The sequence below is a fragment of the Pholcus phalangioides genome, unplaced genomic scaffold (assembly GCF_987345545.1).
Source record: "Pholcus phalangioides strain wild (caught in Gottingen) unplaced genomic scaffold, Ppha-v1.0 ptg000042l_1, whole genome shotgun sequence".
Lineage (NCBI taxonomy): Eukaryota > Metazoa > Arthropoda > Arachnida > Araneae > Pholcidae > Pholcus > Pholcus phalangioides.
In genome coordinates this window covers 11,908,573-11,924,775 of record NW_028301628.1, presented here as the reverse complement: position 1 = coordinate 11,924,775, position 16,203 = coordinate 11,908,573, and the positions used below count along the sequence as shown (strand labels likewise).

Below are 16,203 nucleotides of genomic sequence, written 5' to 3'. Positions count from 1 at the left end.
TACCTTACCGAGGCCGCGCATAGATACATTGGTTAAGAGGCTTTTGTTGCCATAGCAACGAGTGATGAGGTTCCCTCGTAGCTTCCTCTTCACTGCAAAGTTAACCTGAAACGGACTATAAGCACCCTAGAGTCATTTGATATACAGGAATTTTTTGTCCTTGTAACCCATTCTTGAAGGAAAATCAAATTTAAAGAACAAGAAAGAAAATTAAAGAAAGCTCATTGATTCTGAAAGACTTCATTTTAGCCAAGGCTTTTGCATGAGCACTTGTAAACAGTACAAGATTTTAAATGTTATTAAGTAATGAATCAGCGATAATACCAAGCACAAATTTTAAACCATTCTGATTGACAGTTCAAATATACACAAGAAAACTAAATTTTGAACAGTCAAGTTCTTTTAAAACTGATTTGAAGGTTTTAATGAAACAAGAAATAAATTAAAAATTTGTATAAAAGCTATATTTTGTAAAGTTCATACACATAAATTTTTAAAACTAAGTTATGCAATAAAGTGCTGTATTTCTGTGAATACAGTCTACGCTCAATTTTACAAACCACAAATTTACGAATTACATACGTTTACAAACTAATCTTCTGGTCCCAAACAATATACTACTCCTTTAAATGTGTTACACATTTATGAACTTCCTATTTCAAGAAACATTTTGCTAACCAGCATCGACTGTATCTTAATTGTTAAATTGATACTCACATCGAACTCTATCAAAGTGTCCAACTGTTCTTGCAAGAATGGAAGAGTTTTCAGCAACTAGCCAAAAAAAAAAAATTGAAAGATCCTACATATTGACAATTTGAACACTTAATTATAAAGGTTTCAAACCAAGAGATACAAATAAAATTTCAGTAATTTCTTGTCATACATGCACATTCCAACATGTATAAATTTGTTAGAAATTTTGCAGAGGAATATGGATGACATGCAAGTGTGGTTTAATAGCAGTAGTGGTAATTTCCTGTGTATGAATCAGTGGTAGAATATAAACCACACCTGCAAATTTCACTGATTTGAGAAATGAAATTCCTCCTATAATTCGCAAATGAAATATCACAATACAAATACTCCAATTCATTAACCTTTTGATGGCTGAATTAAGATTTGAATTGATATTTTCTTAATTTTTTTCCTTCTATTTCCCTTCGGATCTTTAATTTACAGATATCAATAAAAAAATTCGGGCAAAAAACTTTAGTGTGTTTTCTGGAATTGCACATGTCCATAGAAACAACATTGAAATTAAAAAGATTAAATTTTACTTCTAACTTTCCCACTAAAAATGGGCGATTTAGAAAAACAATTTATGGCATAAAGTGCTGAAATGAATGAAGTTTTGTAAATTAAGATGATGGAATATCACACCTTCAGGGCAGGTGGGGGGAGAAAGCAAGCACTTCTATGAACGAAAAATATATCTTTTTCCAATTAATAAAAACCATGTTCCCGATTGGGAACTAACATTGAAAACATACACTATCCAATTGGCCGTTAAAAGACTGATATGATGTAAAAAATAAAAACATCACTTGCTTTCCAATTTGAATGCACATAAAACATGTCAACAAGTAGAAATATTAGCATTGGCATGAAGCTTCTCAGTTTTGATGAATGTGGAGCTTAACCACAGGGGTTGAGTAACTTATATGTACTTTTTCAGACACCTTGTTGGGCCTGTTGTGGTGTTTGTATTTGTACACACAACAGGAAATTACATAAAGAGTAAACAAAATTAATATCATAAAAATAATTTACTGTCTCTGTGTTCATGTTTCTTAGGACACCTTCTTCTTTCCTATAACAAAAAGATTGAAAATTATGATATGACAGTGAAAACAATACAAGCAATATTTGAATATAATTGTGGACATAAAGTCACAGCAAATTCGTAGTTTTTTCAGTTCTAAAAAAAAATACATACATACGAACATAGGTATTAGTGAATTAAAATTTTGAAACACAAATATAGTAACGCTTGGTTAACTTGAAGCTCAAGGGGACACGAAAAAAGTTCGAATAATCCAATTAATCTATACTCTACCTATAAAATGGCTACAAACTGCGTAACTTAATTACTAATATTCACATAGGATTAATAATTTATCTTCGTTGCTACATTCTTCCACTGTTCTGGAACCAATATCACTAGAATTTTTTGCTCACACTTAAAGCCTGATTTACGAAAACAGTTACTGATCATCAGTTATGAAACTGTTTCCCAAAATATTGCTAATCCATTTTCATTAGAATTTTTTAGAAGAAACTGTTCTGAAGAAATGTTTCCAGAGGTCGAACAACATAATTCATATCAAGTGGTACACAATTTTGATGCATTCTAGCTGAACCAGGCATAAAGTAGTTGAAGTAGGCATAAACTTATCAGAAAAAACAAACTTTGCAAATTAGTATTTTGAATTTTTTGTATGCAGACAGGTGCTTCTGAAATTGCTCCCTAGTCATCCAAATCCTTCTGGTGGATTAATTGAGCACAGATAATCTTTTTTATGTATTTAGATTAGTGATGGGCAAACTGCAGGCCATGTTAAATTAAGATGATGGAATATCACACCTTCAGGGCATGAGGGGGGGGGGTGGGGGGGAAGAAAGCAAGCGCTTCTACGAACGAAAAATATATCTTTTTTCCAATTAATAAAAACCATGTTCCCGATTGGGAACTAACATTGAAAACATACACTATCCAATTGGCCGTTAAAAGACTAATATGATGTAAAAAATAAAAACATCACTTGCTTTCCAATTTGACTGCACATAAAACATGTCAACAAGTAGAAATATTAGCATTGGCATGAAGCTTCTCAGTTTGGCTGGATGGAACCTCTATGCAGGCCAAACATGGCCTGCATAGAGGTTCCATCCAGCCCTTTACAGGATTTACAGAAATTCACTTTTAAGCATAAAAATTCCAATTATGAATCAATATCAAAATATGTCCGGTCTGCCAAAATTAATTTTTTTTGTCTTGCTCTTAAAAGAGTTACCCCGTCACTTATTTAGATCATGTGGTGTCGCCAGTTAAAAAAGACACCCACCATGCCTAAATTTAGAAACTTCGCAATTTTTTAAACTTTTATTCATAAAGATTTACTCTAACAAATTTTTTCATCAGCCAATACACCTGGATACTGAATAAATCAATCACGTGATGCAACGTCTGATTGCTTGTGGATTTTCCTCAACTATCTGCATTTGCTCATACATCAATAATGATTCCCTCCCCCACCCCAAACTTTAAACAATCCAAAATAGGGGCTAACTCAAGGGGAGTTCGTAAAAGTTCAAATTATCCAAAATTCGAATAAACAATGTTCAAATTAACCAAGTTTCACTTTATCTCTATGAAATACCTACCCTCTTTTCATCTTACAGAAATCAGCTCCCATAGATCTATAGGATGCAGCTTTACCATTGAGATACTTTGCATACCTTCTCACAAATGTTGACATTTCATAACCTGTGAAGTGACAAAAACGTGACAAAGATGATTACTTTAAAATATATCATATTTCATACACAGAGTAAAAACACTGAATCTTATGTATAAAAAACTTGTGCTATAATCAATATGTTTGGAAATTTTCTCCCCTTAGAAATCGGAAAACTATCTCTTAAGTCTGAAATTCGCTTGCAGACAGGAATAAAAAACAAGGAAGCTTCGCAAGTGCAAGTTAGTCAAAATGTTTGAGGACACTGGCAGGCTATCGAGACAACCATTAGAGAGCTTTTGGTAGCCTAGAATTTTCATTCACGGTTTGTGACTCAAGTGGCAATCTTTCTTTAGTCCTACTGTAGTTCACACATAAAATCAACTGCATTAATTTAATATAGAAATATCAGAAACATTTCAATCATGAACAAGAAAAGCTAGCCTTCGCGGAAAAATAAAATGACATTCTTATGGATATGCAACTAAAAACATAAATCTGCATATTTAAAATTGCTAAAACAAGATCAAATCAAAAACAAGGTATTGAAACAAAAATGGCACGCCAGTGGCATGGCCATCTTTTACTCACATGTGCAGGATGATTGTAATTAAACTGATACTACTCAGAGTCATCTGTAGCTTAATCTAACAACCTGATTGACAACAAACTTGGCGAGGGACTAATGATGACATGGAAAAAGGGAATCTCACAAAAAAAAAAATTGCAGCTCCAAATTTTGCAGAAAGGGGAAACCATGGTGCTGTGCAGTGTAAAAAAAGATGTACAGACACATGAATGACAGAGATGAAATCGCAGTGAAAAATGTTATGCTTTATTTATCACTAGAGCCCGGATTATATGCACTAAAAAAGTGGCAAAATATGCTCTAAAAATATGCAAATATGCACTTAAAAATGCAAAAATATGCACTTAAAATACAAAAATATGCACTTAAAATACAAAATATGCACTTAAAATGCAAAATGTGCACTTAAAATGCAAAATCACTTAAAATACAAAATGTGCACTTAAAATACAAAAATGAGCACTTAAAATGTCAAAATGTGCACTTAAAATGCTAAAATGTGCACTTAAATGCCAAAATATACACTGAAAATCCCAAAATATGCATTAAATACTCCAGAATATGCACTAGAAATCTTGAAAAAGTCAAAAATTCCGAAGTATGTACAAAAAATGAGAAAATATGCATTAAAAAAATTACCATGCAAAAAAAAAGCAGATGTGTTTTTAAAATGCATCTTTTCTACTTTTAGTTCGTCGTAGTTGCTCAATAACGAAAATACCAGAAACAAAAAATTTCGACACTATTTCTAAATTTCTAAAAAAAATTTAACATGACAATAAAACGGCTAATATTCGTAAAATACTTTATAAATATGTATTAATTCACTAAATTTCACCTGCGGGAAAAAAATCGATATTATAAAAATATTTATTTGAACAATATATTATTTATATGAGCAATATTTATTTGAAAAATTATAAAAAAAAATTGAGTGAGTTAAATAAACCTTCAAAATATGCACTTATACTGAAAATTCTTTGATTTTATGCATTTATATGCATTAATGCTAAAAAAGGTCAAAATATGCAAAAGCATATGCACATATGCATTTGCATATAATCCGGGCTCTATTTATCACATTCACTTCCCTCATGAGGACATTGACTGCCTTCAATTTGACCCTTCCTCCATGGACCTTATGTGGACCATACTTTGCATTCCCTGTAAAACATCACCATTGCTAATAGCATCAGCATTAATTGATAGCCTAGAGGGCCTTTACAGAGGTTGTGGTGTGCCGGTTACTAAACTCATGAAGAGTGGCTGTGTTGCACTGGTGAAGATAAAACTATTTCACAGTAATGTGTTGCAGTAATCTAAGACACAGCGATGCTGCTCCACTCCAATTTATATTTTTTTTGAAGGGATAGTCAACTCAAAAATGGAAAACCTCAGAAAATGGTATTTAACTGACCACAACTGCATATTAAAGGCCTAGTGGGTCAAACCCTTATTTTTGTGACATGAAACTCATGACCACATATTAGCTAGATGACAAGTCTTGAGTTTTTGCAGATTGTTTTTCCTTTTAATGATCTCAAATTTTGTTTACAATTTGAACAGGCAATTGAATCCTACACGGGTCTTCAAAAAGACCCATGTAGAATCTTGTGGGAATGAAGCAAATTTAAGCAGTAAATACACTGTCTCTGACATGGGCGGGTGGAGAGCCACTCATTCAGGGATGAAAATTCATCAACCTTAGTCATGACAGCCCGCTGAGTTATATATTGTTATATATTTTATACTAATACAGTATAAAACTTTCTTTGTACTTAAAAGTAGGTAGCGAAACTACTTTTCAAGGTCATGATGACTTAACACAATCATGCTAGACATGAAGAGAAAAAAGAAGAAATGTTAGTATGAGGGGGGGGGGGGTTTCATATTTTTTTCTCAATACTCGGAAAGTGCACGTCCTGTGGAAAACGTTAACCAAAATTTTATGAGTTTCCCCCCCAAAATTCTGGGTATTACATACACTATAGAATGTCAGCAGCACCTCTGAAGACATGTTGAGCTGAGCAGGCCAGCAGAATGTCTTTTTTGAACATTTACCCATTTATTTAGAGCCAGAAATAATGGTGACGTTGACGCCCACATAGACACAAATTCATATTTTGAATTCTTAAATATGCAATCATGAAAATCCTCGGCTATGTAGACTAAAAAACATAATGCTTTTCCTTAGCAACGATGTTTGAAACTAAATTACTTTTTCTGCAGAATCTTCCTTCCCATGTAACCATTAGTTTCCACCTAAGAAGTTTAGTGTCCTTTCGTTCATTAGATTGAGATACAGATGACTCAAAGTAGCATCAGTGGAATTATAAATATCCTGTAATCAAAAATTCAATGCTATCTAACAGTTACCGTGTGTTGTGGTTTTATCCACAAAGTTGCTGAGATGAAACTTGCAACTGGAAGTAGCCATACAGCTGACGAAACGCTGAAAAAAAAAAATACACTTGAAATATAATATTCAAAATGACAGAGATATATAAATATTTTCAAATGAATTAACAGTATAAAACTTTCTAATGAATTAACAGTAAATAAAACCAATAAAATATTTCAGATGAGAATTCTAAGACCAAACTTTTAGACCGAGAAGTTTCTGCATAAATAATTCAATTATTTTCATGGGGAAAAAAATGTACAACAAATTGGGGATATATATAAATACATCCATTTATATTATTACAAAATACAGTAAGTACATTAACGGTAAACTGTTTAACGACCAAATAAAAATATCCCGGCGAAAAAGCTATTTGAATAATGTATTTAAAACCTCTGGTTAATGATCATCATCAGATTTGGTCACGCACACCCTTTTCATCATTCTTTCCATTGCACTAAAACTCCTGTAGGGACACCAATAGTTGTGATTTGAAAAACCCCATCCAAACCAGTGCCGTCTTAAGGCATGGGACTACCCGGGCATGGCCCAGGGGCCTCAAGAGAAAAGGGGGCCCCTCACAAAAATGGGATCTGGTTGAGATTTTTGAAAATTTGCCTCGTAGGGCCTCAGAAATATCATTTGGCCTGGGGGCCACATGATGCTCTTAAGACGGCCCTGATCCAAACAAAACACTGAAAGGGAAAAAACAAAAGAAAGAAGTCATCAAGAAATTGTTTAAAAAGTATAAATTCAAAGCGATATAAGGTGAGAGCTTTGAAAAGTTTGAAGCCTTAATGCCCAAAACAGAATATGCCAAAATCTGTGTTGTACGTCGTAGAATGACCTGTGCTGCTGCAGAACAAACTGGAAGAATTAAAAGAAAAAGTATAGAAATCAATCATGTGAATCTTTGCCTAGAAACATTTCCAGTCAGCAGAGAGTTCGTTGCAGAACAATGCATTCTACTTTGGAGGCCTTGTTAACTTAACCTTTTAGAAACCTTAATATAATGTGTATTATGGCTGCAGACCCATCACTCCTCCTGTGAACTGGGTGTTTGAGATAAAAAAAAAATCGATGAATTCACCAGAAAGAATCACTGAGAATTACATTATCGTAAAAAAAGATTAATTACCTCATTTCCATGGCACATGAGATGGTGTGCTGTTATGAGAGCTTTGAATACTATTACCCAGGAAGACTGTTGAGTTCGTTCAATCAGAAGGTTGCAAAGCTCTGGCACCGAGACATTCTGCTCATTTGTACAGTGAATCAAATCTAGAAGAAAAATACATAGCAGTTATTTTATCTATGGCAGGGCATACGAGTCCATCAAATTATTTATCACTGCTAAAAATTGTAGCTACGTACATAAGAGTAAGCATTACATACTCTTAGTAAAAAAGATTGAGAAAAGAAAGGGGAAAATCAATCGGCCTAGAGAATTTTCTTTTGCCCTGATATGAACTAGTATTTTTTAAAATATGGAACCACATTTTATTTTCAATCCAATGTATGGAGAAAAAAACAAAGAAAACCAGGAGTGTCCTGGAAAATATGGAACAAATGTGGGATGTATAATCACCCTATTCACACACCAATTTGAAAAATCACCCCTCTCAACAGCGAGCTCTATATCCGCCCATGCTGGTCTATATATATAAGATATTATATTTGAATCTTGTTCTTTATTGTCTAGAACAGTGGTTCTCAACCTTTAGAAGTCTGTGGCCGAGTTGATTTCTTTATGTGAGTTATGGAGTGTGCGCCATGGCTCACCGAAGAGATCTGAAAATGTGCTGTGGTTCATCGAAATGATTTGGAAATGTGTCGCGATTCACTGAAATAATCTAAAAATGTTCTGTGGCTCACCAAAGTGAAATAGAAATCAGCTATGATTCACCAAAGTGATCTAGAACAAAGCCATGGGCTGCTTAAGTGATCTAGAAATATGTCGCAGGTCACTGAAATGATCTGGAACTGTGTCACGATTCTATAAACATCAGTAGCAACGGGCTGCTTGTGTGATCTCGAATTATGTCACAGACATTGAACATTGAGGGACTGGACACACCCTGCTTCCCATCTCAGAGAGATATCGAAGCTTTCCCGGAGGATGGGTGTATACGGAAATTTATCAATTTATGTGAAAATAACAAACGATATACATATATATATATAATAAAGAATCTGAAATAAAAATTGAGATCATAGCATCATCCACGTATAATCAGTCCATAATCATAACACTGTCCTTATGTGTGGTGGATTAAAATCAGTCGAGGCCCCGGGCGCAAAAGAAACTACTGGTCCCTTTAAATTAGAAAAAAAGTGAAGTTTTTGTTTTTCAGGACCCTTCAGAAGTCAGGGCAACCGGTGCGGTTGCTGCAAAATCCGCCACTGGTGGCAAAGGACTGAAGTGATTTGGAACTGTGCTGCAGGCTACTATGGATATTTGGTGATGCGCCACAGGCTGCTTAAGTGATGCCCCTAAAAAAAAAAAAATTTTTTTGAAGAAATTTCATAAAATCAAAAAGTTTTAAAATTCTTTTCGACGGCCAGCCAATCAAAATTTCTCAGGGAGAGAGAGAGAGATTCACTGTGCACCCCTTCCCCTCAAAAGGTCAGAACTGCATACACCCCCGCACTTTTTGTGGAACAGTAAACAATGCTTGAGCCCTTTCAGCCTCTCCATACCCAGTTTCGAATCTCACACAGAGCAGGGCAGCTACGAAAGACATTCATGACCCGGACCATATTTGACCCCGGAAGGAAGTAAACACCGCTTTCCGTTCGCCCATTTCTCTTTACACAATTATAAGCATAAGCGAAATTCAATTTCGAAGCGATTCACAGATAATAGCAATGCACAGAGAGAAACGAATCAACACGTGAGAAGTTAGAATGACTCGTAATCTTACAGTCCAGATGTTTCTTCTTTGGCCCGATGATCTCCTCTGTCGTTGCCTTGCATACGGCCCTGGCCAGACTCTGGCCCGACAGAGTGTGTTTGGCCGCGGTTAGTCTGTCGTGAAATGTTTGGCCCGCCATTCCTCTCCAGCTTATAAATATCCGATTGGCCAATTCTCGTCGACCGAATAGGATTACCGTTTCTGTAAGAGATTTGCTGCTGTACGGTCCAAGTTACGCATCTCCGAACCTATCCAATAAAAATGTCTGTCTCGTCTGCTTTTCTTTATTCAAATTAAGAATTTCGGATTGAATCAAAATCTGTCTCGGAAGGACCCAAAAAAAAAAAATTAATCTATCTCAAATACTATCTAAAATTTTTACTACAAAAAATCTACATAACCATCTACAATTTCGGACTTTTTATTTTGATGCAGGCGTAGCGTTGTTTGCCTTTTATTATTATTGTCATATACATCCGAATGCAACGCAAAACTGAAACGTTAGAAAATGTAATTCAGTAGCATATGACTTACCATATTTCGTGAGTGGGGGGGGGGGGGGGATATGAGACATCACTGATCGCAGCCAAAAAGTGCTAATCATTGAAAAAAAATACGAAATTGTTTAAAAAATTGGCGGAAAACGAATAAATGCAAACCCATGGCCCGAGTGTCAAATGGGATCCTCGGAGTCAACTCCTGTGGCTCGCAACAAGAAACCTAATTTTGCAAAAATAAACTGAGCGGCACATTACCAGATCACTTAAGTGACCCCTGAGATGTTTAAAGATCACTTATTTAAAGATCAATTTCCGACCCCATGGGTCCAGTTTTAATTTGAAAATGCTAGTCAAATATTCCTTCAACAAAATTCATCAACAAAAATTTTGGTTTTCAAAATTAGTGAAACTATTCAGTCAATGGCGTACCCAGAATTTTCTCGAGGGGGTTTCAGATTTATTTCCTTCTCGGGGGGGGGGGGGGGAGGAAGGTTACTTTTTTTCCTGCAAAATAGCTATATAATCTTGGCTCGGGGGGGGGGTTAGAACCCCAACCCCCCATTTGCGTACGCCAATGTATTCAGTGTCGTCTTAACGGGCAGGCATGCCGGGCTTTAGCATAGGGTCCGGGATGAAACAGTGGTCATAAATTGGTGGAAGCTTCATTCTGAAATTATTTCTTTCATTAATTCTCAGCTATTTCTTTCAATAATTTTCAGTTTCTTCTTTCATTAATTTTTAGTTATTTGAGCTATTAAAGTTTCAGTTTCATTATTTCCAGTTACTCATCAATCTTACATTACCTCTATCCTTCATTAACTTTAAGTTTTCTTTCATTAATATTCAGTTATTTGTTTCATTAATATTCAGTTATTTGTTTCATTAATATTCAGTTATTTGTTTCATTAATATTCAGTTATTTGTTTCATTAATATTCAGTTATTTGTTTCATTAATATTCAGTTATTTGTTTCATTAATATTCAGTTATTTGTTTCATTAATATTCAGTTATTTGTTTCATTAATATTCAGTTATTTGTTTCATTAATATTCAGTTATTTGTTTCATTAATATTCAGTTATTTGTTTCATTAATATTCAGTTATTTTTTAAATTAATTTCCGGTTATTTTTTTCATTAACTTTCAGTTTTTCTTTCATTAACTTTTAGTTTTTCTTTCATTAACTTTTAGTTTTTCTTTCATTAACTTTTAGTTTTTCTTTCATTAACTTTTAGTTTTTCTTTCATTAACTTTTAGTTTTTCTTTCATTAACTTTTAGTTTTTCTTTCATTAACTTTTAGTTTTTCTTTCACTAATTTTCATTTATCAATTATTCAGTTATTTCAGCTATTTAAAGCTTCAGTTTCAGTATTTCATTTATTTTCAGTTATTCACCTATATTTTCAGTTATCTTTTCTTTCTTTCATTATTTTTCAATTATTTCTTTGCCCGAAGTCGTTGCAATGCCCCTGAAACCAGTGGCGCAACAAATGAATATGTGACCAAATGGTACGTGTGACCTGACTTAAAAGCCCCGTGATCCAAGTTTGGGTCGCGACCTATAGTTTAAGATCCCCTAAACTAGACTGACCATAATTACTTGAGAAAAATACATAAATTTAGTATTTCAAATACGAGAAAATATGGGAAATTTCCAATTTTCACCAAAAACGGTTTTAAAAGGCGGGGAAAAACCTGTCAATTATGACCAAAATCAGTGAAAAATTGCTAATGGCGGGAGATGAAGCGCTACTGCTAACCGTGGTGGATCGAAATTTAATTGTTGTAAAAAACGTTAAATATGACAAATATGTGAAATGAACACTTATTATTATAGTCATAATACTAATCATATCATGATGATATGTGGGGGAAGTAATTCTAATGCTTGATTTCAGAGAAGAAATAAAATTTACTTGGCTTTCTCTCTCGTTCAATGTATGGGAAAAGGGGCGCTTTTGCAAAAAAAGTTGGGATGCCCAAAACTGGTCCGAATCCCACCATTGCCACACTGGTGGTAGGCTGAAGTTAGTTTTCTGTGGTTCCCAACTTTCAGGTGCGAATGCGAGCCGATATCTTCGTTGTAAAGAAAGCAACAGACCTACAACGACACGATTATTCAATCATTACACTTCACTTATAGTTAGAAAAATTGACTGTAGATGGCAGCACTACGCATAACAAGCTTTATACCAAAACAGACTTCACATTACAACTACTAAACCATACATGCACCTCGTCTATATTCCTCTGCGGAACTTTTAACGAATTTGTACATGTTGGAATGTGCGTGTCCGTGTTGTGAACCTAATGCGAAGCTCATTTTTGTCTAATGCTTGTTATAGTGCAACCATCTGCCTCCTATTTTTCGAACTAGGAGTGAAGTGTAATGATTGAAGATTTTACTGTTGTAGGCCTGTTGCTCTCTGTGGCTTTCAACGGAGAGATCGGCTTGTATTCGCACCTCGAAGTTGGGAACCACAGAAAACCAACTTCAGCCGACCACCACTGTAGCGACGGTGGGATTTGAACCCGGGCCCTTCCGATGATGACGAAAAGTCCGTCACTATGACCACTCGACCACCACAGCGGCTATAGACCTCACGTTAGATTCCCAACACATATATGCATAGATCATATATGCATAGATCATATATGCATAGATCATATATGCATAGATCATATATGCATAGATCATATATGCATAGATCATATATGCATAGATCATATATGCATAGATTCCAGCATGGCCCAGGCCTTCTATAACCACCCTGCTTAAATCTCTTCATTGAGACAGAGCGGTGGGCCATGATCTGGTTAGGAGGAGGACCAAAACTACGGAAAAATACCTCACATGAACACAACATTAGACGCCATATGACACGTATTTTCCCCTAGTTTTGGTCTTTTGGACCTTCTCCACCCAACTTTTTTTGAAGGAATGCTCAGATTTGTTCCTCGTATATTTTACGATGTATATTCAAGTTTTTACTCTCTACCAAAATCGAAGATAAAAATAATTGTCTTACCTTATAACCTTATAAATCATATTATTGACCGAAAATTTTGTCTGCTAACGGGAAGTGTCCTGACCGGCCAAAAATTTTACATGCTTTGGGCATGTCACTCAATAAATGATGTATTTTGAGATTTGATCAACCCTGTCTGACGTGCTCATCCCATTTAACATGGTCCCACCCCTCCCTGTAGAATTTACTAATACACACTACGATTTGCAGTAATTCTTCAATTCGCGCCACTGGCGATTTATAAGTGATTCTAGCAACTTTGTTTTCCATTGGCATCACTTATGTTAACAACTTGTAGCTTTCCGTATTTGGGAACCCAATGTAAGTTTTTTTTTGCCCTGGTGCAGATAGGAGGGGGGGGGGGGCATGATAGAGATCTCGCACGCAGGAACTGGAGCGAAAATGTAGGAAGAGGAGATGGGCTGATGCGCACGCACAATCTTTCGAACCTCTTTTTCAATACCACTGCTCAAGCTCGACGACCTGGGGAATTAACTTTATATTTAAATAACTCTTGAATTTAATATGCATAGATATATAAGTATTAAATTTTTTACGTTATAATTGTTGTGTAAAAGTAATACAAGGTGACCCAAAATTAACATTCCGAGTGATCTTGATTCAGGGGCACAACGAAAATCCTGTTGTTGGTGTGATTTAAGTCGACTTTTTAGTGAATCCCATATTATGATTATCTCGCTGAATAAAATTATAGAAATTAAAGCCGTAATTTTCTCAAAAACTCGCTTACTTGCCGAGATAAATCAAGAAAGTTCAAGAATTTCCCACCAGGGGGCGTTTTCGATGCTGCCAATTTGTAGCGCTTGCCCATTTTAGTATACCTAAATCTTTTCCCCCATCGCTCTATCTTTAGCCGTTCACGAGTTATGAGCACTTACCATGTACTGCATACGCAACCTCTTATAATCATTTACGACGTCGCCGAATCATTGAGATGCCCGGGAGCAAAAAGATGAACATTTAAGAGAAATAGACAACATGGGAAATTCAACAAACTTTGATAACTTTTGAAAAATAAAGCACATACAGTCATGAAAGTAATATAAGTAATATAGTGAAATGATAATATGGGTACAGCAACATGTAGATAATACTAAAAACGCCATCTGGTGACAAATTCTGAAACATTTTTTACAATTTCTCAGAATGTAAGCCAGATAAATAAAAATTTCTACCCCGTTATAGAACGGCATGCAAGTTAGTTACAAACGTGTGTGCTGTGGGGGTAATGTGCATAAAATCATCTAAAAGTAGAAGCTAAATGAAGCTACACAGTAAGAGTAACTGTTACGGACAGTTTACATTGGCTAATAGAGTTTTTGATGAATATGATATTGCAGAAAAAGTCATAATTATAATTACAAAACATCGATGACATCCTTTTAATAGATGGGTAAATGAAATACATTTCTATAATACAATGAGAAGGCAAACATTATAATATCCTCCGCTGGTTTTGGCGATTTTGACGAAATTTTTCAACAACCTCAAGTGCCACGAAAACTTCTACATGAGACTAAAAATTTTATCCTCTAACAGAGAGTGTCCATTAATGTGAGGTGAAATAGATTCAAGCCTGTTGACATTACTCACTAAAAGTGTCCATTAACCGGGAGTGTCCGTTATCGAAGTGTTTATATTACTAAACTGTTTGCGCGCAACTTGAAAACATTCCTCTGACGAATCTAATGAATTGGTTCCTGGTCGCTACGTGTATATGTCGATAACTTATTTATGATGCATATATGGGATGCGTTTGAGAGGTCCTAAGATCTATTTTCTGAACTGGCGTTGAATTTGTGTATATCAGTATCGTATAGCGAGGGCTGACTGCTGAAAGGGAGATTGGTTCACACTCGCTCTTCAATGATGGGAAACTAGTGAAATCAACGTCATCCAATCAGCATTCGGGGCTAACGAGAAAGAGTTAGTCTTCTCTCTTTTTCTTTCTCTTTCTTTCGAGTTCTCTTTCTCGTTAGCCCCGATCAGCATTATGCTACCTGTGTGTGTTTGTGTGTGTGTGTGTGACGGGGGGGGGGGGGTGAAACCCAGGGCCCTAACGATATTATGAAGTGCACACGACCGCGCAGTGGGGCTATGAAAAAAACTCCACTGCTTTTATTCCTAATAAAAATTATTGAAACTTGTAACTCCAAATCACAGGCTCACACAGACGCAGTTTTGGTATTTCAATCTATACCTTTTCGAAGGCAGGTAAGTAAAGCTAAACCCATATATGTTCAACCCATGGCTCGCGAGCCCAATATGACCCTCAGAGGGAACTGATGCGGCCCGCTCCCCGAAACCTAACTTTGTAAAAATGAATTAAAGCCACATCAGGAGATCACATAATAAACCCGTGGTGCAGTTCCATATCACTTAAGTGGAGTGCGGCACATTCTCAGATCACTTCAGTGGCCCGAAACACATTTACGTATCACTTAAGTGACCTGGGGTGCTGTTATAGATCCCTTAAGTGGTACACGGCACGTTCTCACTTCAATTAAATAGTCCGTGGCACATTTCCTGATCGCTTATAGGGCTCGCGGGCCATGGGTTGAACATATATGGGATTAGCTTTACTTACCTGCCTTCGAAAAGGTATAGATTGAAATACCACAACTGCTGTGTGCCACCTTCGATACGTTTACAGATCAGTCAAGTGACCCGCGGTACAGTTCCGCATCCTTTAAACAGTCCACGGCATATTCTCAGATCAACTCTATAATGGTTTTTATAAGTTACCTGTTATACATCACTAAAGTGTGACCTGGGGGTACATATACATTTAAGGTTCCCTAAAGTGACCTGGGGTTCTGTTCCAGATCACTCAAGTAGCCCGCGTCACTTTCTTGCTTCAGTTAAGTAGTCCGCGGCGAATTTCCTGATCGCTTAAGAAGTCCTCGACATGTTTCACATCACTTAAGAGACCCACAGTACACTTCCGCATCCGTTAAACAGCCCGCGGTACGTTTACAGATCCCTTCAGTGACCCGCTGTATATTCACAGATCACTTATGTTACCCGTGGCATAGATCCAAATCACTTAAGCAATGAACATTGAAGGACCCCGCTTCTCATCTGGGAGAGATATCAAAGCATTTCCGAAGGATGGGTGCATCCATAAATATTAGAGATCACTCAAGCAGCCCACGTCACATTTACAGATCGCTCCAGAGACAGCTGCACACATACAGATCACTAAGGTGGCCCGCGACACGTTTTGAAACTAATGAAGTGACCCGCAATCTCCAACAGGTTGAGCACTAAATAGTATCATATTTA

At 36.0% G+C, this 16,203-nt stretch overlaps 1 protein-coding gene across 1 annotated transcript in view; it reads right to left on the bottom strand.

Moving 5' to 3' along the window:
* Positions 1–9,797, bottom strand: part of LOC149064479 (phosphatidylinositol-binding clathrin assembly protein-like) — a 41,363-nt gene extending 31,566 nt beyond the window's left edge. The window contains exons 1-6 of the mRNA XM_089254564.1: positions 9,379–9,797; positions 7,593–7,735; positions 6,427–6,502; positions 3,388–3,490; positions 1,774–1,813; positions 718–774 (exon numbers count right to left, since the gene is read on the bottom strand). Of these exons, the coding sequence (XP_089110690.1) occupies positions 718–774; positions 1,774–1,813; positions 3,388–3,490; positions 6,427–6,502; positions 7,593–7,735; positions 9,379–9,508 (549 nt within the window). The 5' untranslated portion in view covers positions 9,509–9,797. The remainder of the gene's footprint in view (positions 1–717; positions 775–1,773; positions 1,814–3,387; positions 3,491–6,426; positions 6,503–7,592; positions 7,736–9,378) is intronic.
* Between the last annotated feature and the right edge of the window lie 6,406 nt (positions 9,798–16,203).